At 52.5% G+C, this 25,267-nt stretch overlaps 1 protein-coding gene across 3 annotated transcripts; it reads left to right on the forward strand.

Moving 5' to 3' along the window:
• Positions 1-319: 319 nt before the first annotated feature.
• On the forward strand, positions 320-22,709 carry usp25 (ubiquitin specific peptidase 25). Of its 3 annotated transcripts, XM_067228668.1 has the most exons (26): positions 320-501; positions 2,879-2,956; positions 3,452-3,596; positions 4,288-4,411; positions 4,547-4,709; positions 5,492-5,578; positions 7,088-7,225; positions 8,215-8,291; positions 8,711-8,781; positions 9,654-9,806; positions 10,807-10,936; positions 11,167-11,262; positions 11,730-11,894; positions 12,272-12,510; positions 12,918-12,988; positions 13,381-13,609; positions 13,976-14,236; positions 14,683-14,825; positions 15,769-15,942; positions 16,873-16,968; positions 17,532-17,710; positions 18,482-18,560; positions 18,823-18,902; positions 19,313-19,436; positions 20,914-21,106; positions 21,817-22,709. In XM_067228668.1, exons 1-26 carry the CDS (start codon positions 460-462, stop codon positions 21,987-21,989), a joined length of 3,510 nt encoding a protein of 1,169 aa, XP_067084769.1. In that variant the 5' UTR covers positions 320-459; the 3' UTR covers positions 21,990-22,709. The 3 variants fall into 3 exon arrangements, with proteins under 3 accessions (XP_067084769.1, XP_067084770.1, XP_067084768.1); XM_067228669.1 differs by lacking the exons at positions 15,769-15,942; positions 16,873-16,968 and having other exon boundaries at positions 322-501; XM_067228667.1 differs by lacking the exons at positions 320-501; positions 2,879-2,956; positions 3,452-3,596; ... (5 more) ...; positions 15,769-15,942; positions 16,873-16,968 and having other exon boundaries at positions 8,688-8,781.
• The last annotated feature ends 2,558 nt before the right edge of the window (positions 22,710-25,267 follow it).

Raw genomic sequence — 25,267 nt, forward strand, 5'->3', positions numbered from 1 at the left:
TCAAGTTTTCAGTAGTAGGCATGCCATTACGTAATAACAACTACGGAGAACGTGTGATTTCAATAGAAGTCCAGTTTCAAAACGAAGGGAACACCAGTTCAGTTCAGTCATTCGCAGATAAAATACCAAAACATATTTTTGGAAATATGTTGTTGTTATTATTGGAAAATACAAAATCCTACATACATTAGATACAAGTTTAAAGTAGCAAATTACGTCATTCAAGAGAGCTTGAACCGTGACGTAAATGCAGTTCACCAAGACATGAGCAATCGAACAAAAAAGCGATCGAGCGCTATCTAGGAGCTTGTATTTTTTCATCTATTATGCATTTCCCATGGCGCCCGCTATCGAGCTGAGTAAGAGAGGCACATCTTAGCTGTTGTTTAATTTCATTTGGTTCTAAATAGGCGTTTTTGCCTTGGCTTGACTACATTTTCGTTTCATTCTGAACCGGCCATGACCGTGGAGCAGAATGTCCTCCAGCAGCATTCTCAGAAGGTAAGCCTGCGTGTAAAGCCCAATGTTTTCCTTCTCATTTGCTAGGCTACATGGCTAGCATAATAGCAGGTAAAGTTAGCCATCTAGCGGGGTAGTTATCTGTGTGTGCAAGTGTGGCGTCAGGTCCTAGGAGTCGAGCACATAGGAAGCTAAATACTCTGATTGCGTTTAACCAAACGCTGGCACTCGATGTAAAACAAATTAGAATGGTACTGTAGCTAGAGCTAGCTAGCTTGGTTGCTAAGTTATCTAACTCGCTAGCTGCTGCTAGCTATTTTAGCTGCGCTGGTTTATCCAACTGGTGGTGACACGCCTAGCGATACGCTCTGGCGCTTGAGTGCCCCTCTCAAATGACTGTTGTGATATGTTTGTTTACGTGCAGCCATGGCCAGCTGTAACAGCATAGATGAACTAACATGCCATTTGGCAGGTCTCCTTGTGAGGCTGTGACAACTGAACTAGATCGCCAAGCTGACGTCTAGAAAACATGTCTTGCAGTGTTTGTAAGCAAATTGACCTCAACTTGCTGTCTCGGTCAGTTTTGTGACATTGCTAATACTTGCAACGCTAACAACAGTAACATGCAATACCAATGGTACTTCCTTGGTAAATAGCTACTAGCCCAAATAATACATCAGCATAATTATTTTCTCCCAATCTGTTATCTGGAATGACAAAGTCTATGCACAGTATCTTGTTAGCTAACTAGTTGTGATCTAATGATCTGCTTAGCTGACTTATACAGCCTGAACACAGCCTCACTTAGAATACTGCTTCACCACGCCTGGTTATATAACTGATGCCTGTAGCTAAACTGGTTCTTAAGATATACAACTTTTTTCACAGTTCCAGAAATTCTCCCAGGTTACCAGTCTTACTAGTAGATTATCTCAATATATTCTATTAAAGACAGTAGTAAGCTTCTGCTACGCAATATTTACCAGGTGCAATAAAAAGTGAAGGTGTCTAGAGACCCATTCATTGGAAACAATTCTTTTCTTTGGGATATATGGACAATAATTTGTCTCCTTTCCTGTTATTGCATAGCAGCCTGCGTATAACTTTGCCCATATCCTCTCACATTGGAAATGCAGAGTCATAGACTGGTCAGACATGTTGTAATTGTTATTCATTCCTATAGCCTGTCTCAGCGCCTCAGAGTATCCTCCCTATGAGTTTGGCCGGCCAGTTAAACCATGGTGGTGTCGTTCCCTACGCTGAACGAATGAGCGAGTGTGTTAGTGCTTCTGTGTACACGAGGCTTTCATGTGAAGCCCAAACAGGCTTGACCTCCCTATAGAGCAAGGCCTACGTACCGCTGAGAGAAATGCGCCAGCCCCCCCCCCCCCCCCCCCGGAACACAATTGGCTTCATTAGCCGCGTGAATGAACCAGGTTAGACTTGTGTCCTTCGGAATCCGGGCCCCCGTCGCATTCCTGTTCCCCTTAATTGAACGCAGCAGCGATTTCGGTGGCCGTGCAAAACTTTCCGAAGCACCCCTTGGTGCAATCTCCTAAAATTCCAGTCGAGGGAGGAGTGGTTTGTTTGCTCAGCAAGGCTTGGCCAGCCGCCTCGACTTTGGCTAGGCCCGAGGCAGAGGGCTCGCTACATAATTTAGATACTGTTACTCGAACAGAGGTGTGACCTCGGGCCGTTATCGCTCGCTCTAATGGCCCCCACGAAAAACTGGTTCCTCCGGGAGAATACTTTCACTGCTGAGTCGGATGAAAACGCTGGTCGTTATTCTACCAGGAAGAACTGAACTGAACTGAACCCAAGGCTGGAGGAGTTAGGCTGCAACTCCTAACACAACACACAGCCCACATGACGTGTTGTTTACCCCGCGAGTCACATGAAAGTGTAGGCCGCTCTGCCAGTACCCAGAGCAGCCGACTGTAGCCTCGAGTCTCGACGGTAAGTGCACCCGGCCATTGTTCGGAGTGCACTCAGTCAGGGACAGGGGCGTTAGGATGCACTGTGTGACGGTGGGGCCGGGCATTGTGTGTGGTAAGCGCTCGTCTACCCCCGGCTGGGTTTGACGCGAGCGAAAACCTTTTAGCTGCACTCTTTAGCAGGACACTGTCACGTTGAGCGTGGCGCACAAATGCAGATTTCCCTGCTACGGCCAAGCAAAACACAACCTGGTTGTGTTTTGTTCACTCGTGGGTACATTATGGTCGGGGAATCCATTGGCAAGCCCGCCTGCTTTTCTTTTTTATAAAATGGAGAAATGTTTTCCTCAGAAATCTTGTCTCCTCTCTCTCTTTCTCTGGCCTGCTCCATCTCCATCCCTCTTCCGGATCGCTCCGTCCCCGTCTCTTCTGGTCTGGCCGCCTGTGTTTGCCCTCTCACCCCTGCCCCCCCCTCCCCCCGACAGCACCAACAGACTCTACTGAACCAGCTGAGGGAGGTTACAGGCACCACAGATGTTCAGCTGCTCCAGCAGGCCCTGCAGGTAACACACACACACGCACACTCTCACACACACACGCTTATACACACACACACCATTTCTCCTAGATCCATACACATTCACACTTCCATGCCCGGCAGGTGCACTTTGTAACATTGATGTCAGGGTGACGCTCACTCGCTGCTCCTGAATTCCCCTATCTAATTCCCCACTTTTTTTTTGAGGTCTTTTGATTTTCAATTATGATGTGTATTATTCCTTAGCCTAATATAGCTTCCAGACTGTTGGGCCTTTGATCAGTTGAAAAATTGCTTTTCATGAACTTCAACAGGCACGTCAGGTTTAACCGAAACGTGCATCTGAGTCCTTTTCAAAACAAGACCAAACGAATCAAGTCGGGAATGATCAAAACCCCTCCGCATAACCCCAACATAATCAGTGTTAGTCATAACACAGTCGTAGCATAATCATCCTAGCCGCAGTCGGTTTGAAGCCCCCCCCCCCCGGAAGAACCAACCGTCCCCGTGTCCCCCTCAGGTCAGCAACGGGGACCTGGCCGAGGCGGTGGCCTTTCTGACGGAGAAGAACGCCAAGGTCCCTCAGCAGGATGAAACCACCTACTACCAGACCTCCCAGGTGGCCAACGACAGATACATCAGCGTGGGCAGCCAGGCGGACACCAGTGAGTACCAGCCGCTCGCCTCACAGGGCCCCCACACACACACACCCGACCACACGGACAGACCTCGCCGCACCCCGAAACCACCGGGAGACTTCCGCGAAGAGATTCAGCCCGTCTGCATTTCTAGCGATACACCACAGGCATAGCTATTTGGGGGGAGAGAAAAAACGTAGTTTCTTTGCGGTTTAGAACTTTTTTTTATTTTTTATTTTTTAAGTGAGCAACAAGGTAAAGGGTGCAAGTTACGGCAGGGGGGGAGGTGGGGGGAGGAAACCACGAAGAATTTGCCGAAGTAGCCTTGTGTGGTCATGGGTGAGGAATGCCGGAGAGGGTCATGTCTTATCTGAGGAGGAGGGAGGACTATGTGGGAAGCGGCAAGAGAAGGTCATGTTCCTGCAGGCTCTGCTGACTGTCATGAAGGAGGGACCTGAAGGAAGAACTCCCTCACTGGAAAGCGTAAACAATTGAATTAAATCCAGCGTATGGGCTTCTTTGACACCAAATCCAGTTTATATCAATATAATTACCCCTAATTGTCAATTGTATACCTATCTTTAGCTACGTTTACCTTTTTAAATCTAAAAAGGCAGACCCAACGCATCCGGTGTAGTATCTCCACCGATTTCCGCGAGCGTCCTGTCCACGTCGCGGACCGTCCTACGCCCTGACGCCGCTGCTTGTGCTTCCCCAGACGTGATCGACCTGACGGGGGACGACAAGGACGACCTCCAGAGAGCCATCGCCCTGAGCCTGGAGGAGTCCAGCCGGGCCTTCCGAGAGACGGGCATCACGGACGAGGAGCAGGCCATCAGCAGGTGGGGCTCCGGGCCTGGGGGCGGGGGGGGTCGGGAGTGGGGGGTGGGGTTTCCAGGGTTCCTCAAAAAGCCCAAATGGAGGGCCGAGACGCAGCCCTGTTTTGAGCTCGTGCGTGTGGGTGGGGTCTCCCGCAGGGTCCTGGAGGCGAGCATCGCGGAGAACAAGGCCAGCCTGAAGCGCACACACACGGAGGCGTGGAGCGACTCCCCCAACCCCCACGACAGGAAGCGCACCGACAACTGCCCCGTGGGCCTGAAGAATGTGGGCAACACCTGCTGGTTCAGCGCCGTCATCCAGGTAACACACACACGCAGACACACACACACACACTCCAGACTCTGCCAAACTCTCACCGAAACACAGAATAATCAGAATCAGAATTTGGTTTATTCGCCATGTATGTTATACAAACATGGAATTTTACTGTGGCAGGGAGGTGCAAAACACTAAACATATACGGATCTGAATCGAATCTCCATCCCTGACCGGACAAAAAGGTCCCATTGCGAAAGCCTTACAATCGGGGTCTTTGTAAGTCCCCAAGCAGGATTGAATTCGATGAGAAGCCCTGGCTATCCTGTCCACACAAAAAAAAAAAAACTAAGATTGGATTAGCGAATCTAACCTCGCAGAGGCCCTTGTGGAATGTGACCTGAGATGAAATATGCGTGATGAACACTGGATACACCGTCACATGACGCTGAGCCCCGAGGGTAACGTGAGCTACCATGGAGATAGATGGCAGCGCACCCAGCCCTAATGCCTCTTCTGGGAATCCCAGATTCAGAGTCAACAACCCTGCTTTCTTTGCACACGCCTCACCCTCGGACCACCGAGCAGCTCTTTTATATAATCTGTGACCTATAGCGGAGGTCTTTATGCGCCTGGAATCCTTTTGGTTTCGTCAGACCCACAAATGCAGCACTAGCCTGTATTAGCAGAGTGGCTACATCCAATGTACGGAACCCAACCTATGTCTGCCCCCTCGATAGACCGTCTGGGAGCTCATTTGGTTTAGGAATATGACGCCTGTTGGAAACGTTTCATGAGCGTGTCGTGTGCTTGTTGTCTTGTTCTAGTCTCTCTTCAACCTGCTGGAGTTCCAGAGACTGGTTCTTCACTATGCTCCTCCTGCCAGAGTCCAGGACCTGCCTCGCAACCAGAAGGTTAGCGACACACATGCACACACACACACACACACACACACACACACACACACACACACACACGGCTCGAACTGACAAGACATATTTATCTGCTCTCAGCAGAGCGAGGCTTAAGGCCCAAATCCTCGGCGGCAGTCGGGGTGGGGGAAAAAAACAACTCCCGCTATGTCAAGAAAACGAGGAGAGGGCATTCGCCGCCAGAGTTCCTTTCGCACAGTTCCTTCCCCTGCAGAGCGCTACATACTTAGGTAGCTGGCTATCCCTCCACACACACACACACACACACACACCCCTGGAAAGCGCGACTCGACCCCTGTGGGTCGGCCGTGGCTGGTGGTTGTCCCAGCTTTGCAGCAGGGGAGACTTCCCCTCAGGGTTTCTCAGCGGGGTCAGAGGGCCTTAGATGTAGGTCCGGAAGCGTGGGTCAGAGTGTCTCCCATTAGCTGTGAGGAGTTTGGACTGGAGTGCTCTCTGGGTCTATACATGCAGCCGCGAGGGGGGGGGGGGGGCTCAGCCTGGCGCCCCCTAGCCTAGGAGTAGAGGACGAGAGGCGGAAGGAGATTCCTTGATTCGACCCTGGTTCCTGTACCCAGCATCGACCCCCACCGGGAAAATGAGCCTTCGCCATTGGGGGGGTTGTTCCTTCCTCTGCTTGGGCCTAGCCTCACCCAGCGACCACCACTCCCCCCCCCCCCCCCCCCTCCCTTCTGTATCCCGGCGACGGCGGGCCCAACTGTAGGGCGGTTAACGCACATCCACTAATCGGGGCTTAGCCTCTGCTGTAGTCCTATAGCTCCAGTCCTCGCCTGGGTCTTAGTCCCTCGTGTGTCACGGCCGGGGCTCGCTCCGTACCCGGCAGAGAGATTAGGGGGTCCTAATCTGTCATCAATATCCCTGACTTTGAAGAATGAGACCGTGCCACGGGGGCCTACATGTGTCTTTTCACACACACACACACACACACACGTTCTCATTAATCCTTTGCGCTGGGCGGCGTCTGGTTTAAAAGCACGCTGGCGTTTTTGGGTCGGTTTGCAGAAGACTGATGGGGAAAATGTTCAAAATGGCGCGCGTTTTGCGAGCTAGGGGTTAAGGCGAAGGTTTAGGGTCTTGAGCCAGTGTGACATACTTCACCCCCCCACCCTCCCCCACCTTGCCGGGGTAATTCAGCTGTGTGCGAGCGACGGTACCAGTAGCTATCATTAGATCGTTTTAATGGCTAAATAAACCCTTTCACCTGGAGCTGAACGGGAGTCGGGTGGAGAGCAGAGGTAGGTGGCCCATCTCCGTTAGCTGATACCAGGATGTGAGTGTGCGTGCAAGGAGGGGGCGCCGGAGAGGACGGGTGGGGGGAAACTTGTCACACTAACGTCCCCTCCCCCCCCGCCTCCCCCTTACCCTTCCTCGCCTTCTCCCTTTACCCCTTCTCCCCTCCTCCCCTCTCCCTCCCTCCCCCCCTTCCCCCTCCTCCCCTCTCTCCCCCCCCCCCCCCCCCCCCCCCCCCCGCAGGAGCACAGGAACCTGCCCTTCATGCAGGAGCTGCGGACCCTCTTCTCCCTCATGGTGGGCTCCAAGAGGAAGTACGTGGACCCGTCGCGCGCCGTGGACATCCTCAAGGACGCCTTCAAGTCCAGCGAGTCCCAGCAGGTGAGCTGGGGGGGGGGGATGGCCTCTCGGAGGGAGCAGCGTGGTTGGTCTCCTCGGCCCTGGAGACCTGAAGAGGGAGACACATTAAACATATTTGTAGACAAACATTGTTTTGGGAGGAAGTTGAACTACTACTTGTTAGTAGTAGTATGGGTTGGGTGTTGGTAGTAGTATTAGCATATAATACTGCGAATAATAAAACACCATTAGTTCTTGTTCTTGTCTCCCTGACAGCTGCCCCCCCCCCCCTCCCACCACCACCTTCTTTAATGTACCTACGACATACGATTTGAACCCTTCCCCCAATAAACGTTTCGCTGACTCCGCCGACTGTCATCGTTCCGGACACCTCCAGCTCACCCTAAACCTCACCTCGTCTAGAAACGTCAATCCCGCAGCCCCGCGACGCCTCCACCGAAAGGACCGCGCAAAATCGTATCGACCAGGGATTAGCCCGGATATGCTAATACGCTCCAGCCTAATGGGAATATGACAAGTGTCCAGAGGGCGATAGCGCCGAGCTAATGTTTTTGGCCAGAGGTCTAGGGAGGGTGTCCGTGTGGCCAGGAGGCTGGGGGGGGCAGGGACCCAGGTGGGTGGGGCAGGAAGGGCCCCCTGACCCTGGCATCGACACTGCACTATACTGCATCGGCAGGGGCCAAACACCACACCCAGTTGATGTGCCGTGGGTTTATGTTACTGTGTTTGGGCTTTGTTCATTGCTTCCAGGCGTCGTTGGAAATTGGAGCCTCTTGACCTTGGTGCGTGCCCTAAAGAAAAGGAGTTTTAATGTGTCTCCTTTTTTGTTCTCTTTCACGCTCTTTCTTTCTTGCTGTTTTTTTTTTCCCTCTTTCTTTTTTCTTTCTCTTCCCCCCCCCCTTCTCTCTCCCCCCCTCTCCCTCTTCCTCCCCCCCCTCTTCCTCCCCCCCCCCCCTCTCTCTCCCCCCCCCCCCCCCCCCTCTCTCTTTCTCCCTCTGTGGTGCCCACAGCAGGATGTGAGTGAGTTCACCCACAAGCTGCTGGATTGGCTGGAGGACGCCTTCCAGATGAAGGCGGAGGAGGACAGGTAAACATCTTCAACCCTCCGGCTGCCGGGGGGGGAGGGCACCCTCTAAACACTGGGGGTCAGGTGGCTGAGCGGTTATGGAATCGGGCTATTAATCAGAAGGTTGCCTGTTCGATTCCTGGCCGTGAAAAATGACTGTGTCCTTGGGCAAGGCACTTCACCCTACTTGCTTCGGGGGGAATGTCCCTGTAACTACTGTAAGTCGCTCTGGATAAGAGCGTCTGCTAAATGACTAAATGTAAACACGCATGCTTGGTTCTCGTAGGAGAAGCGTGTTCACGTATGGGATCACGCGTTGACCCTTTTTTCAACCGAGAATTCAAGCGGGGGCGTCGAAGCAAAAACCTGGCGTTTGTGTCAGTCACCCGCGTGCGTGCGTGCGTGTGTGGACTCGTAACTGTTCTTCTCGTTCCAGGGAGGGGAGAGAAGCCCAAGAATCCGATGGTGGAGCTGTTCTATGGGCGCTTTCTGGCCGTGGGGGTTCTGGAAGGTGAGAGGATGGAGTGGAACTCGGGTGCAAGGGAGGCGAGAGAGAGACTGAGAGAGAGACTGAGAGTGAAAGTGTCTCCTCGCACCTCCTCCCCAGCCCCCCCCCCCCCCCCCCCCCGGTAATGAAAGTTGACCTGCTTTTAATGAGAGGTGGCACATGTAGAAGAACCGGGGGTGAGGGAGGGGGGGGGGGGGGTGCATTGATCCTGGAGGACCTTGGCGCCTGATTGACATTGCGCTTATTATGCATGACAATACCAGAGAAGCGCCCGCCAGACACATCTGCTCCTCGCGTGACCTCAGCGCCTCATCTGCATGTCCCCTCTGCACCCCCCCCCTCCTCCCTCCTCCTCCCCCCCTCTCACTCTCTCTCTCTCTACCCTTGCTGGGGTCTGGAGGTCCTGCCTTTCATGGCTGCCAGTGAGGCAGAGATGGGGGGTGGGGGGGAGGGAGAGAGGGAGAGATGGGAGGGAGGGAGAGGGAGAGAAGGGAGGGAGGGAGGGACGGAGGGAGAGAGAGGTAGAGGGAGGAAAGGAGGGAGAGAGGGAGAGTTCCAAAGAGCTGCCTGCTGGAAGTGCTGGCTCTGCACAGAACGGTGCGGAACAGTGGAAAATCACCTCGGCTGTAAACGAGCACGAAAGGCCTGACCCATTTCCTCCCTGACGTCCCATATGGCACACACGCACACACACACACACACACACACACACGGACCAGGCTGCTTGGCAGCACCCCTCACACAGCCGTGTGCCTCTCATGAACATTTGGCCCATTCGGTTCATTTAGGTGTTGAGATGAAACGAGGAAGCAAATGGTTGTGAACTAGTTGTTAATGGTTTGGCGTGTGTGTGTGTGTGTGTGTTCCCTTCTCAGGAAAGAAGTTTGAGAACACGGAGATGTTTGGCCAGTACCCTCTGCAGGTGAACGGCTTCAAGGACCTTCACGAGTGTCTGGAGGCGGCCATGATCGAGGGAGAGATCGAGTCGCTCTCTCACTCTGCCGAGAGCACTGCCAAGTCTGGCCAGGAGGGTCAGCAGTTCACACACAACACACACTTTCACACACAGACACACACACGCACACGCACTCACACACACACACTCACACTCTCACAAACACGCTCTCATTCACACACGCCCTCACACACTCGCACTCTCTCACACTCACACACAAACACATGCTCAAAAATAACCACACTGCACATGCAACCAGCAGCAACAGCCCTCGACTGTGCCACACACACACACACACACACACACACACACACACACACACACACACACAGGGAGGGAGGAAGTGGAGGGAGGGAGGGAGGGAGGGAGGGAGTGGGTGGGTGGGTGGGTGGATGGAGGGATGGAGGGAGGGAGGGAGGGAGTGGATGGAGGGAGGGAGGGAGGGGATGGAGGGAGGGAGGGAGGGAGGGAGAGTGAAGGAGAAAAAGTAAGTAAGAGAGAGAGGGAGGGGAAAAGGTAAGGAAAGAGAGAGATGCAAGGAGAGAGAGAAGGGGGTAGAAAGAGGGAGAAGCAGAGGAATGCGGGTGTGGCACATTCCACGAGAGAGAGACAGAGAGAGACAGAGAGAGACAGAGAGAGACAGAGAGAGACAGAGATCGAGGGAGGTGGACTGAGGGTGAGACCTGGGAGGGGGGGGGGTGGGGTGAGGGCAGAGCGGGTGACCTGGACCGTGGAGTCAGGAGAGGAGACCTGGATGTTCCTCCCAGGGCTCCGCGGGACTGAAAGGGATTTTGAATTTTGCGGTGCAGCACAAGCGCCCAGCACATACCAATCCTGCTTCCCTACCCCGCTGCCTCCCTCGCCTCACTCCCTCCTCGCCTGCCTCCCTCCTTCCCTGCCTCACTCCCTCCTCCCCTGCCTCCCTCCCTCCTTCCCTGACTCACTCCCTCCCTTCTGGTGGATAGAAATGAGTCCTTAAGTCCCACGGCGAGCCTACCGTGTTAACTGCTTGAAAGGAGAGCAGCAATTGGAGCAGACCATAATCCCCCCCCCCCCCCCCGTCTTTTCCCCACAGCACTGGTTCACAGAGCTCCCTCCTGTGTTGACCTTCGAACTCTCGAGATTCGAGTTCAACCAGGCGCTGGGTCGACCCGAGAAGATCCACAACAAGCTGGAGTTCCCCTCCATGCTCTACATGGACAGGTCAGCCGAAGATCTGAATCCACAGTTTTTTTTCTTTTGTATTTCTGAATCCCACAAATAGCAGTTTGCTTTCAAATGCCACTTTGACAGTGGGTGTCCCGGTGGGTGTCCCGGTGGGTGTCCCAGTGGGTGTCCCAGTGGGTGTCCCATTGGGTGTGCCAGTGGGTGTCCCAGTGGGTGTCCCAGTGGGTGTGCCAGTGTGCTCAGGACAGTGTGTGTGCTGGTTTCAGGTACATGGACAGGAACAGGGAGATCACCCGGATCAAGAGAGAGGAGATCCGGAGGCTGAAGGAGCACCTGACCCTGCTGCAGCAGCGCCTGGAGAGGTACGCCCCCCCCGCTCTCCCAGAGCGCCCCCCTTAGACCGGCAGGCCTGGACGCTCTCGTCACGGAGATGGTTAGGTCGAATGGCCGACAGCCTCTGATGCCAGCGCTTTCTCTCCTTCCTTTGTTTGCTCCCTTTCCCTCCTTGCCTCTCTTCCTCCTCTCTCTCTCTCTCTCTCTCTCTCTCTCTCTCTCTCTCTCTCTCTCTCCCTCTCCCTCCCTCCCTGCCTGGTTTTCTCTCTCCCTGTCCTCACTCCTTCTCTCTCTCTCTCTCCCTTTCCTTTCCTCCATTCCTCTCTCTCCCTCCCTCCCTGCCTGGTTTTCTCTCTCTCCCTGTCCTCACTCCTTCTCTCTCTCTCTCTCCCTTTCCTTTCCTCCATTCCTCTCTCTCCCTCTCCCTTTCCTTTCCTCCATTCCTCTCTCTCCCTCCCTCCCTGCCTGGTTTCCTCTCTCTCCCTCCCCCTCTCAGGTATCTGAGCTATGGCTCTGGCCCCAAGAGGTTTCCTCTGGCAGATGTCCTGCAGTACGCCATGGAGTTTGCCTCCAGCAAGCCTGTCTGCACCTCCCCAGTGGAGGACATCGACATATCAGCACCCCCTAGTGGCACAACAGGGCAACTGCTGCCCGCTGCGAGGTAAATAACACCATCGCCTGTAAAACAACGACAATGACAAAATGTTGGCATTTTTGCCGTCAAGGCCGAGGCATGGATGAATCATTTCCAATCACGGATTCCGTTTCTGCTTTCATTGATAAGAGTTTCCATACTTGAAAGGAGTTCTGTGTGTACAGTGTTGGGCACTAATAAACTTTCGAAAAAGGGAAGCAAAAATCATTTCATAAATAATCGAAAGTAAATGTAAATAAACAAAAATGTCTCATATTGCCACACTTTTGGTTGTACAGGAGACAAAATAATGATTTAAGAATATTAATATCAAAATATTTCGGGTGCCAAAGACGTTGGCGCTGCACTGCATGTGGAAGATAACTCCAGCGTTCTGTCTCCAGCCCAGCTGAGCAGGGCCCCTCCTGCCCCCCCGAGGGCCCCGGCCCCGCTACGGGCCCCTCCGGCCTGCCCCTGCCTCCGCAGCAGCAGAGGGTGCCCATCCACAAGCCCTTCACCCAGTCCCGGCTGCCCCCGGACATGCCCATGCACCCGGCCCCGCGCCACGTCACCGAGGAGGAGCTGGGGGTGCTGGAGGGCTGCCTGCACCGCTGGAGGAGGGAGGTGGAGAACGACACCCGCGGTACCCTCACACACACACACACACACACAACTACACACACACACTTACACACACACACACCTATCATTACACACACACACACACACACACACTTACACACACACACCTACCATTACACACACACACACACACACCTACCATTACACACACACACCTACACACACCTACCATTACACACATACACACTTACCATTACACACATACACACACACACTTACCATTACACAAATACACATACACACTTACCATTACACACACACACACTTACCATTACACACGCACGCACACACACACACTCACCCACACATACACGCACACAGCACACACACACAGTGCACACGCAAACACACACCCACACGCCTGAATGTCCCACAACTGTGATTAATCAACACGATGCTTCCCTGCAGATCTCCAGGGAAGCATCTCCAGGATCCACAGAACCATCGAGCTGATGTACTCTGACAAGTCCATGATGCAGGTGAGACACACAGAGATGAGAGAGAGAGAGATGAGAGACAGAGAGAGAGAGAGAGAGAGAGATGAGAGACAAAGAGAGAGAGAGAGAGAGAGAGAGAGAGAGAGAGAGAGAGATGAGAGACAGAGAGAGAGATAGGGAGACAGAGAGAGAGAGAGATATAAGTATATTGCTGGAATTCCACCGTTGAACATGTTGAACATGAACATTCTTTCATGCCAATAAAGCCCATTGAACTGACACACAGAGAGAGAGGGAGAGGGAGGGGGAGAGAGAGAGAGAGGCCCAACACCCCGCACGCCCTCCTACCACATTTAAACTTCAACGTGCTCTGTTCACGACAATGTCACTTTTGAAACATGTTATTGACCCTTTTAAAAATGTTCAAACGAAAGGTTCCCTACCGGCTCCACGCCGTGCTGGTCCACGAGGGCCAGGCCAACGCGGGCCACTACTGGGCGTACATCTACGACCCGCACCAGCGGCGCTGGATGAAGTACAACGACATCTCCGTCACCAAGTCGTCCTGGGAGGAGCTGGTGCGCGACTCGTTCGGCGGCTACCGCAACGCCAGCGCCTACTGCCTCATGTACATCAATGACAAGAAGCCCTTCCTCATTGAAGGTACACCCCCCCCCCTCCCTCGCCTCTCTGGTAGTCCCACTACTGCTAATGGGGTGACCGGTATTATCTGTTTAGTCCTGGTCGGTTTCACTTTGCTGTTCCGCTGACACGCCTGTTTTTTTGTTTCGCGAGTGCTTGACTGGACTGGAAGGACTTCAGTCTGACGGACTGAAGTCCTTCAACAAAACGTTGAAGGACAAAATACAAAACGTCAGCTCATAGGCTGACGTTTTGTATCTTTTCTTTCTCTCTCTCTCTTTGTTTGTCTCTTTCTCTCTGTGTCTTTGTCTCTCTCTGTCTCTCTCTGTCTCTCCTCTCTCTCTCTGTCTCTCCTCTCTCCCTTTCTCTGTGTCTCTCGCTCCCCAGAGGAGTTTGACAAGGAGACGGGTCAGATGCTGAGCGGCCTGGACAAGCTGCCCGCCGACCTGAAGCTCTCGGTGAAGGAGGACAACCACCTGTTCGACAAGGAGCTCGCCGACTGGGACCTCCTCCAGGCCCGCAAGGCCCAGCAGGAGAAGCTGGCCCTGGCCGCCGCCGCCCTGGCAACCGCCTCGGCAACCGCCGCCGCTTCTTCCGCCGCCTCCCCTCAGCCAATGAGCACGCAGCCCAGCCCGCCCGACAACTCAGGTCAGGGTCACGCGCTGCTGTGCAGACGAGAATACCTAATGGCCAGATCGATGGTGGGTGGGAAGATTCCAGCTGGGTTTCTGAGGAGGGTGGGGGGGGGGGGGCGATGCTTGAGTAGGCACATGGGTGTTGAGTGACCGCCACAGAACGCCACACTGTTAGCCCGGAGAATGTTATCTTCCTCCGCGGTCGGCCCCCTTGGTTGAGGGTCGTTTCACCTCTTTGTGTGTGTTTGTAAAGGATGAGAAACTTGACCTTGACGGTCCTTTTTCCTGGGCCCTTCAAATGCTTTCCTTGGGGGGGTTTTTGAACTTGTGTTCGAGAACTACCCTAAGGGTCACGGTCAGGGTTAAGGAGCTAGTGGGTGGAGAACAGGAATGAGCGAATGGTCGGGCCTCACTAGGATAGAAAAACCAACCAGTGTGTGTGTGTGTGTGTGTCTCCAGACCCGCAGCATGACCCAGAGTACATGGAGCAGCCGTCCCCTACGGATGACTCCAAGCACCTGCAGGAGGACACGGAGAGGGCCATCGCCAGGGCCGCCTCGGAGCAGCTGGAGGAGAGGGGCCCCGAGGCCCTGCTGAACGCAGTAAGACCCCCACACACACACACAGCCCTGCTGAACGCAGTAAGACCCCCCCACACACACACACAGCCCTGCTCAACGCAGTAAGACCCCCCCCCCCACACACACACACACAGCCCTGCTGAACGCAGTAAGACCCCCCCACACACACACACAGCCCTGCTCAACGCAGTAAGACCCCCCCCCCCACACACACACACACAGCCCTGCTGAACGCAGTAAGACCCCCCCCCCCCACACACACACACACACAGCCCTGCTGAACGCAGTAAGACCCCCACACACACACACACACACAGCCCTGCTCAACGCAGTAAGACCCCCCCACACACACACACACACACAGCCCTGCTGAACGCAGTAAGACCCCCCCCACACACACACACACACACACAGCCCTGCTGAACGCAGTAAGACCCCCCCACACACACACACAGCCCTGCTCAACGCACCCCCCACCCCCTCACTGGCTCTCGTCCCTAATGCTGACTCCAGAAGATACTGCCTCTCCTTTATGTTCAGAGGAATTCAGCTCTGTGAGATTTCTCCCTTTATCCTGCCAGACAGACTTGACTCCACCAGGCTGACTTGACTTCACAAGTGTACTCTTTTGACCTTATCAAAGTCATCACTGAGTCACGACATAGCCATGCACACCAGTATTGATTTATGTTTTAACTCATCGTCCTCATCATCATAGCATAAAAAAAAAGGAAGGTTCAGTTTCAGTCGTTCTCGACGAGAGGGACTGAACTATACCTGAGACAAAGGCGAAAAGACAGACTTTGCTCGCATCCCCCAGGGATGGAAACGAACACCCTCCCTCTCTCTCTCTCTCCCTCCCTCTCTCCCATCCACGTCGCCATCTATCCCCACCTGTGTCCGTCTCCTTCAAGCCCCCGCGCACTCTCTCTCTCTCTCTCTCTCTCTCCCGTTCTCTCCACAGGCTCCCCCCGCCCAGGTCGAGGGGCGGGCCAGCTCCCCCCTGCCCCCGCCCCCTCTCCCCCCCGCCGCCCCCCCCGTCGAGGGCGAGGCCGGCGGCCAGCGGGTGGTGGAGGTGGCCATTCCCCACGTGGGCACCTTCGTCATCGAGTCGGAGGCGGGGGGGTACGACGACGAGGTAGAGAGAGCGGGGAGGGCCTCCCCGACCTCCCTGGTGTCTCCTGGGTCCTAGCTGCATGGGTGTTTTCTTCGTTTTGGTTTTCCTCCCCGCCTGGCTCAGACCTTCACTGGAAGGCGTTTTTTTTCTTTCTAGATTGATCCGACTAGGTTTGAGTTAACAGAGGGTCCACACAAGCCCTCCGGTTGGTTGCCGCCGAAGCACGTTGAGGTCTGGAGAGCTCCCTTAGCTTCACAGACAACCTCAGCTCGAACCTCAGGCCCTCACCTGTGTTTGCTGCCGATAATGTAGCTTTCGAATGCGCTCGTGGTTTGGTGTCTAAGATTCCTTTCATGTAATACACACACATATATATATATATACACAGAATATGCCTTTTATATATATATACACGATGTATATAAGTACAGCATGTGTAATTTGCGTATATTCAGCTTGTGTTACTTGTGTGTGACTGAAGCTGTTTATCAGCACCATGGCTTATTTCAAGGGGTTTGGTTTGGCTGGATTTGGCTGCACCCTCGACGGTGTTCCGTTCTGTGGCCGGCGCTGGTGCGCGGTTAACAAGCCTCCGGTCCCACGGGCGCGTGCTAGTCGTGACCCCCCACGGAGCCTTGGCTACACGCGGCCGGCTCCTACCTGGCTACAGGGCGGGGGGGGGCTTGCCCTAAGCCACGCCTCCCGGACGCCTGTGTGCGACTCCCCCCCCGAGTGCATGAGGCCCCCTGCTAACCGCCGTCTATGCACCGTTGCGACGCGCATGGCCGCCGGTGTTGGAGCTGCCGGTGTCAGCGTTTGCCTGTCCTGTGGTGACACGGTTCCCATTGGGGGGCGGGGGGGGCGTGTGCATCCCGTTTGAAACGAGGTCATCCCAGGATTGCTGTGTGTCCTGTTGTAACCCCCCCCCCCCCCCACCCCTTCCCCGGACAGGCGATGATGACCCCAAACATGCAGGGTATTATAATGGCCATTGGCAAGTCCAGCGGTGTGTATGAACAGTCTGGCCCTGAGGCGGCCTTCTTCAAGGTACGCCCTCTCCTTCTTTCTCCCTCTCGCAACCCATATTTGGTGTTTTGTTTTCCCTCCCTTCACCCTGTCTTCCACTGCATGCCAGCCATCCCAGCAACTGTCCCATTCATCTTTTTCTCTCTCTGTAGTCGACGTCTGTCGCGCTTGCTCGCAGCCGTCGCTCGGCAACGACGCCCATGCTCTAAACGGCCCTCTGGTGTGTTGTCGTAGCAGTGACTTTGCAGGAGACCGATATTTGACATTTGCGTCCGTTACTCGGCTGCTTAGCTCAGGGAAGGGTCTCGGGAGGGAAGTGCATTAGCAGACATCTGTATTCGTGTCCACACCGCCGTGGGATGATGCCTGTCTCGTCCTCACTCGGGTCTCTCTCTCTGTCTCTCTTTCTTTGTCTCTCTCTCTCTCTCTCTGTCTTTCTGTCGCTGTTTCTCTTTGTTTCTTTCTGTCTCCATCTCTCGGTTTCTCTCTGCCTCTCTCTCTTTCTTTCTGTCTATGTCTCTCTCTGTCTTTCTCTCTCTTTCTGTTTCTCTCTCTCTGTCTCTCTCTCTCTCTTTCTCTCTCAGGCCATCAAGGTAGAGTACACTCGCCTGCTGAGGTTCGCTCAGGAGGACACGCCCCCCGAGAGCGACTACCGGCTGCAGCACGTGATCGTGTACCTGATCCAGAACCAGGCCCCCAAGAAGATCCTGGAGAGGACCCTGCTCATGCAGTTCGCCGACAGGAACCTGGGCTTTGACGAAAGGTGACCGCCAGCCGCACGTCTTCGCGGCCTTGTCATTGAATTTATTTCGAGGAACAATTGTCCCTTCAGTGTTGACAAGCCTGAAGCCCCCAGCAGAGGGCGACAAAGCCCAATTCCACGTCTCAAACGATGAGTCGGCCTTTTTCAAACAGTTTGTTGCCTGTAGTTATACAGTCGGTTCCAGTTACGTTCAGGCTGTGCGTTTATAAAAAGCAGTCCGGTCATACACAGAGGTTAGTAAGCTAGGTCAGACCTGTATCCGGGTTTGAACTTTCTCCAAGCTGTGTCGGTTTTGTTGCAGAACGCTGCCTAGGAAGGGAGAAACTGTAAACCGAGACAAATGAGAGAAAAAATGCCACATCACTGTAGGTTACTGACTGGATTACCTCGGTCAGCGTCCAAGATTGTCATGTACACTTTGAAAATGTTCGGCGGGCGATCCATATTCACGAGCAAATTGATTCCACTCTCCTATTTTGAGCGAAATAATTAGATTTGCGTGCGAGCGTGGCCTCGATAGCAGCCTCCAGAGGACCGGATTAGTTCTGTTCTCAGCACTAAAGGGTGATTAATCGGCCTGTGTCAAGGCCCAGGGCCACTGTGTCCCGTTTCCATCTCCCGAAGTACCTCTCCGAGACCCAGGGAGCGCCCGGACCCAACCGCCTTTCGTCTCTTCCTGTCTCGGCCTCTTCCTCATATCGTTTTGGCTTTTCGTAACTCCCCTCTCCCCTCTTCACCTTCTTCCCCTTTCTCCTTCTCGTCCGGCCACAGGTGTAAGAGCGTCATGAACGTGGCTCGTGCCAAGCTGGACATGATCAAGCCGGAGGAGGTCAACCTGGAGGAGTACGAGGTGAGTCGGAGGGTCGTTCGCGTGTGGTGGAAAAATACCTAAAAATGCTTTCCCCTGAGACGACTTGGCGTCCACAAAACGCACTAGAGAAGAGCGCACCTCTAAGCGCCTGGACGCGTGCAGCGTACGGCTCGGCGGATCGCGTGCACCTTTTTGCCCGACGCGTTGAAATCGATGTGATGGTAATAGATGTGCTTTGTCTCTGCCCCCGCTGTTCAGCATCCTTTCTTTTTTCGAGCTAATTGTCATTTGATTTCCCTAGATATGGCATCAAGACTACAGGAACTTTCGCGATACAACCGTCTTTCTGATGATTGGCCTGGAATTGTTCCAGAAGAAAAGGTGAACGCCCGACTCCGTATTCTGAACGTCGAACTAGTGTCCGTGTCGTACTCCGAAACAGAGTTGGTGTTCCTGCAAACCCCCGCTGTTTTCGCCATTTGCAAGCCATGAACTTCCCTCTAGCCACCTCCAGAGGGCAGCAGATCCTTTGACTTGAGAACCCGTCTGTCTTAGATCAAGACGGTTGTTCGAGTCGATAGATAAAGCCTCTGTTTCTTTCGTGAACTTGTGGCGTTGAATCCCGCCACAACGCCATTCCTTCTCCTGCGTAGTTCTCATTTCAAACACACATTCAGTTCCCTGGGAACATAACCCCACGGACAAGTTAGTCCCGTCTCTCAATGCTACCATGTATTCGACGAACGATTATGTTTTTTTTGAATGTTGGTCTGTTTCTCTTTTTTGTTCAGTTACGTGGAGGCCTTGATGTACCTGATCTACTCCTATCAGTACAACGGAGAGCTGCTGCTTAAAGGGCCGTACCGGGGTCACGACCAGGAGGTCGTCGGTCGCTACCGGAGGCAGTGTCTACTGGTGAGTGCTTTCCCCCCCTCCTCCCCCCTCCTGCCCCCTCTCAGATGCACTTACAGCCATGCAGTGTCTCTACATGGATGTCCCTCCATGTCTACCTAATGAGGTTAGTGGACTCTTAAGCCAAGGCTCCACGAGTTCTCCCAGACGTTAAAACGAATGCCGCGGAGCCCTCTGTAGTCATCCGTAAAGCACCGATCCGTTTGATCGATAACGATAATGTTTTAATTGGCCATTCATACGTCTGTAATCGAAAGAATGGGCCACGGAGGAAACGTTTCGGAACGCGCGGATTCCTCCGGAACACGAACATTGTTTTTTTTTTAAGCTGTCGGCTTCTCTCCCTCTCTGACCCCGGTCGACTCGGTCATCCTACCCCTCCCCCCCCCCCTCTCGGTTCCAAATTACAGGAGTGGGTCAAAGTGACTCAGCCAAACTGACTGTGCAGAGAACGTGTCACTGTAATTTCGAGAATTGATGGAGGGAAATGAGAAATGGCTTGTTCTTGCTGAGGCATTGCATTGGCAGTTGAGATTTTTTTTATATATATATATATATACGACCCATAAAAAGATTCTCTGGAGCCCGTTTCAGCAGACGCTCTCAGTTTGGTCGGCGATCAAAAACTCGGTTCGATACTCCAACCAGACTACCGTTTCCATAGCGTTTCTCTCCCAGGCTGCTGGGTGTGGGGAGCAGCCAGGCGACGTCGCCAGAAACCCCCCCCCCCCCCCCCAGAACCTGCTCCTCGGGGGCATGCTGTAGCCTGCTGCACCCGGTAACCTTACACCGGCATTGTGCTCATAATGTAATCATCCGAGTGGGAATAGGAAGCAGGAGGCCCTGGCGAGTGTAAACACATTACCCTGAGACACGGCCCTGTCCTCAGCTAACCCCTCCGCTCCGAGTCAGGCCGCCATCTCAGATCTCCGGCCAGATCCCTGGGTCTCCTGTCCCGACCGAGCTGTTTACCCTGGGCTCTGTTTTAATTGAAAACACTGCTAACATTGACATAGTTAATGTACTGGGATGTTTCGCCTATTCCCCCCAAACCCACTAGTCCCCCGGTTCCGGAGAGAGGCCTGCGAAAGGGCTCTCCGACTCCCCGAGGTCAGGGAGTTTGGGTCTGCGTCGGTTTCGAGGCAGGATGGGGGGGGGGGGGAAGAGATGAGACGTGCCCGTGTGCGTCACTGCGGACGTCAGCCCCGCCGACTGGAGAACATTCGGGGACATTGAGGATGTCTGAGGGGTTGCCTACCACGTACTGTGTCGGCGCAAATGGGACCGTGTCTTACCTGAGCCGCCGGCGAGGCTGATTGAAATGGTCTAAATGCTAATGAATGCGCTTAGCGGGGGGGAAAGGGAGGAGGGGGCGGGGGAGCAAATACTATACCGGTCTTTGTCTGAGGAGTATGACAAACAAACAAATTTCCTGAACTCTCCTGGCGCGTTTGCGCGTTTCCCCCCCCCCCCCCCGCAGAAACTCAACGAGCATGCGGCGACCCTGTTTGAGACGGGCGAGGAGCCCGAGGTGAGCGACGGGCTGAGCATCATGAACGAGCTGGTGGTGCCGTGCATCCCCCTGCTGCTGGTCCACGACACGGAGAAGGACCTGCTGGCCGTGGAGGACATGAGGAACCGCTGGTGCTCCTACCTGGGCCAGGAGATGGAGTGTGAGTACATTTACATTTAGTCATTTAGCAGACGCTCTTATCCAGAGCGACTTACAGTAAGTACAGGGACATTCCCCCGAGGCAAGTAGGGTGAAGTGCCTTGCCCAAGGACACAACGTAATTTTGCACGGCTGGGAATCGAACCAGCGACCTTCTGATTACTAGCCCGATTCTTTTAACCGCTCAGCCACCTGACTCCCACACCTGAGTACGGAGGAACCAAGAGGATAGGGGAGGTGTGTGTGGGGGGGGGGAGATACTGTAGGGAATCGGATGTTTGTTCTGTCACTGTTCACCTTTTGCAGTGCAGGTCGACTGGTCAGATGCACAGTAATACAATGACTGAATTGAAGATGGACACTTGTTGACGACGATTGTTGGCTAACGGTTGTCGACATGTGTAGGCGTTGGAGACCCCGAGCACCCTGACTAGTAGAGAGAAAGTGGTTGTGAGATGTCCCTCCTGGCTTGAGCTCGACCAATTTGTAGAAAGCTCTGGCATCCCCATAGCACCTTCCCAGAACTACAACCAGAGCCTAGTTCCTCTTATGTGTTTGTGTTTTCCTCGAAGAGCATGTTCCGGAACATGAAGTCATATCTTTGTGCAAATATTTGTCTCGTGATGGAGGACGGGGGGAAGGGGGAGAACTGAATGCGATTGACGCACAACCACGGTAATAATCTTCCCTCTGTCGTCGTCTCCCCTCTAGCGAACCTGCAGGAGAAGCTGACAGACTTCCTCCCCAAGTTGCTCGACTGCTCGACGGAAATCAAGAGCTTCCACGACCCTCCCAAGCTGCCCACCTACTCCACCCTGGAGCTGTGCGAGCGCTACGGCCGCGTCATAGCCTCCCTCGGGCGGGGGCCCGCGGACGGGAGATGAGCTGGTGGGGGCCCCCCCGCTTGCCCCTCCTCCATCAGCCCCCCCGCCTGGGGCACTCACCCAACGGACCTCTGTATTAACCCACGCCTTCCTTATAACCTGGGGTCGCTCGCCATAGCTGTTTACTTCTTCGTTTTTTCTCTTTTTGCTGCTATAGGTTTTTATCCTTATGAATACTATGATTTCAGATGTGTTTTTAAAGCAAAATGCGACAAGAGAGTGGTAAGGGACAGTCCCGGGATGAAGGAACTCGAACGAGGAGTCTAGTGACGGCGGTCTTGCAGTGATTAAAAGCCAGCGCATGCTGCTCCAGCTTTGTTAAACAAGGTTGATTTAACTTTGACGTTTTTTTTTTCTTTTCGTAGTTGTCAGGTTTTTTTCGTTTGTTGTTGTTGTCTTTCTGGTTTAAGCCCCCACACCCCCATTCCTTAAGCACCCCCTTTTCTGCGTGAAAACACGACCTCCCAGCTGCTCTGCCACCAGTTTGGTACAGTATTATCAAATATTTTGTTTTTGTTTTATTTTTCTAAATAAAGCGACGAAGAGAACCTTGAGATTTATCAGCGGCTTTAAGTATCTCAAGTGGGTCTCTCGACCCGAGGACTGCACCAGAATGAGATGTTTTGAGTGCTGTGGTAGACAACCATGGACGCTCTGGTTTGTTAATAAATCGAGAGAATAAAGTTTTATTTATGGCCCTTTTAGGCCAAATACATACTTGCTTTGCCTAATGTCCTGTGATTTCATTTCTGCATTTACAACACATGAAACACCATAAATGTCTACATTTGTCCCATACCATGGTCATGGATGAACCATAAGTAACGAAAAGTAGGCTATGCCAAGAGATTATGGCCAAATATTTATGGGTAAATCATTAAGTTGTAATGACACAGAGCAAAAGCAGTTGTCAAATAATAGATGATAGAATTATAGAAAATGGTGAAATGAAATGTGGTCACTATCTATATTTTGTATTTTTATACACATTCTTCGTTTTCAAATACACTGGACCCCTTTGCACATTGTGCCAAGATAATTAACCAATCGGAATAGCCTTTGTGAAATTGGGCGCCAACCCGCCACATTTAATTAGCGTTTATCGGTCAAAGCCATCATTACCCGATCTTCTCACTTGAATTATCGATAACTGCCCACACCATCTTGCTTAAAATCTACTTAGTTAGACCAAGGAAAACATCTTTAGCCTACCGTGAAGCTGTTTTAGTGTGGTGGCCTACTGTACAGGTGATGGCATTGGGCCTACCAGCTATTTCGAAGAAGGCCTCTACTAATGGAAACCTTCCACCTCACAACGCTAGCTCCTGGTCGGTTTGAAGTAAGTAAAACGAATGCTCCCTCGACTAATTGCTCGGGTAAATTTAAAACGGCATTACACAAATGCAATGTAATCTAAATATAGCCTATTTGTCTGTTGCGCCGATAGGGCCTACTATATAACATTGTTTTCGAAATAACAAGCACAATAGGCAATTTTCCTGAAATGGTTTTGTATGTATTTGATATTACACATGAATGTTGTCAAGCATTGGGCTTAGCTTCTTTAGTAGGCTATTAGTTTACAAATGTTAGCAAAATATTTTCTCGTTACCCTAAATGTGGAATATCATAAGATTTCGATGATTTTTTGGCTGCCAAAGATGTAAGTTTTAGAAGTAGCCTAACTGTTTCCTCTTAATTCAAATCATGATAATAGGAAAAATAACCTTGCAAGAATTTCATTAGGCAAACGGAAGTACCCGCCACTTTCTATTCAATGAATTGTTGCCTTTTAATCCCTTTTGGGAGCTTTCTCTAAAATTAGTCTGGCTTTCAAAGGCCAGACAGAATCTATCTGTTAAACATGACTTCTCTCCATTGTTGACCGCCACACTCCGCTGATAAGAGCCGTTTCCATGGTGATGCTTCATTGTCCGCCAGTCTAGACGGCCTGTGACACATGACACGCCGTCCCATCCCTAGCCGAGGTGGATCACATCTGTCCAGAAATCAATGGTCTACTTCTCTCATCTTCTGATTTGTTGACCATTGTCACAAGGTCCCCTGCCCCCAATGAGGTGGAGATCTATGCAAAACTGTCCACACCCAGACCTTGTGTTTATCGCCATCTCTTCCAACTTTACTCCCAAGCCATGCATATTTGATAGGTGATATGATAATGAAACGATCCTTCTTCTTGTGTCAGCATACACAAGCACACACCCCTTAGCTGGCTTAGCTCCCAAATGAGGACTCACATTTCCAATAGCATACAGAAAACCACCGTTTTCTGTGAATAACCACTGGGATAATGTTACTATCTGGAATGTAAACTTTAAAGGATTTACTGGATGTTTTGATATTCACAATTAGATCAAAATGAAAACAAAATTCCAATTGTGTTGACAAGAAATTCTATGTTACTCCTTATATTTTTTTTAAATAGTAACATAGGCTTTTGCACAATAGAGCTGCTATTGAGGCAGTGAAGATCGGTTACCTATATGTTTATTACAAATAGGTAACACACTAGGTTTACACTAAACGCTCATGTTCAGGTTGTCATTTGTATTTTGCTGTGAAGCAGGACTCTCAGACAGTGACTCGGCAGCTGTGCTTTACTGACCGGGCCGTCTGAATAAATGAGCAATACAGCCTTGTTCTGCTGCCTGCCACCAGACTTTCCAGACAGCATCATGGCTGCCACTAAACTATTGTCTGGCTTCCGAAATGAACTCGGCTGTTACTGCCCCTCGGAATCGGGAGCTGACGATTCGAATGAAATCACGAATAGGTGTGCCATTGTCTGCCTGATTCATTTGATACCACCTTTTCCCACTGGAGGTGTGGGGGGGAGGGGGGGACGGACGTGTTGATGAATTGCTAGATTGCTGGAAATATTCTGCTCTCTATCCAGGCACTCGAAATGCTAAATTCGTTCAAATGTCTATTTCGGCAGCGTTATTTAATCCGCTGAAAGTTGGCAAATCAACTGAGCTGTACACGGAGGGGTAAGGCACCGTAAAAAGATCTGCAGCTCCAGGTTGATGCCGTTGGCAAACCGCAGACGTTGTTTAAACAGAAATCTGTAGAGGACACTCTTTACAAAGGCTCCCTGAACAGATATTTTCCCCTTTTTGTTCATGGGGCTTTTTTTTTTTCTCCCTGAACTGAATATCAATCAACGGACACCTCTTTAGTTGGGTAAAGCCTAAGAATAGGGGCGGGGGGGGCGGGGGGGAGAGAGAGGGGAGAGAGAGATTAAAAAAAAAGGAAAA

Source organism: Osmerus mordax, chromosome 25 (assembly GCF_038355195.1).
Source record: "Osmerus mordax isolate fOsmMor3 chromosome 25, fOsmMor3.pri, whole genome shotgun sequence".
NCBI classification, from domain to species: Eukaryota; Metazoa; Chordata; class Actinopteri; order Osmeriformes; family Osmeridae; genus Osmerus; species Osmerus mordax.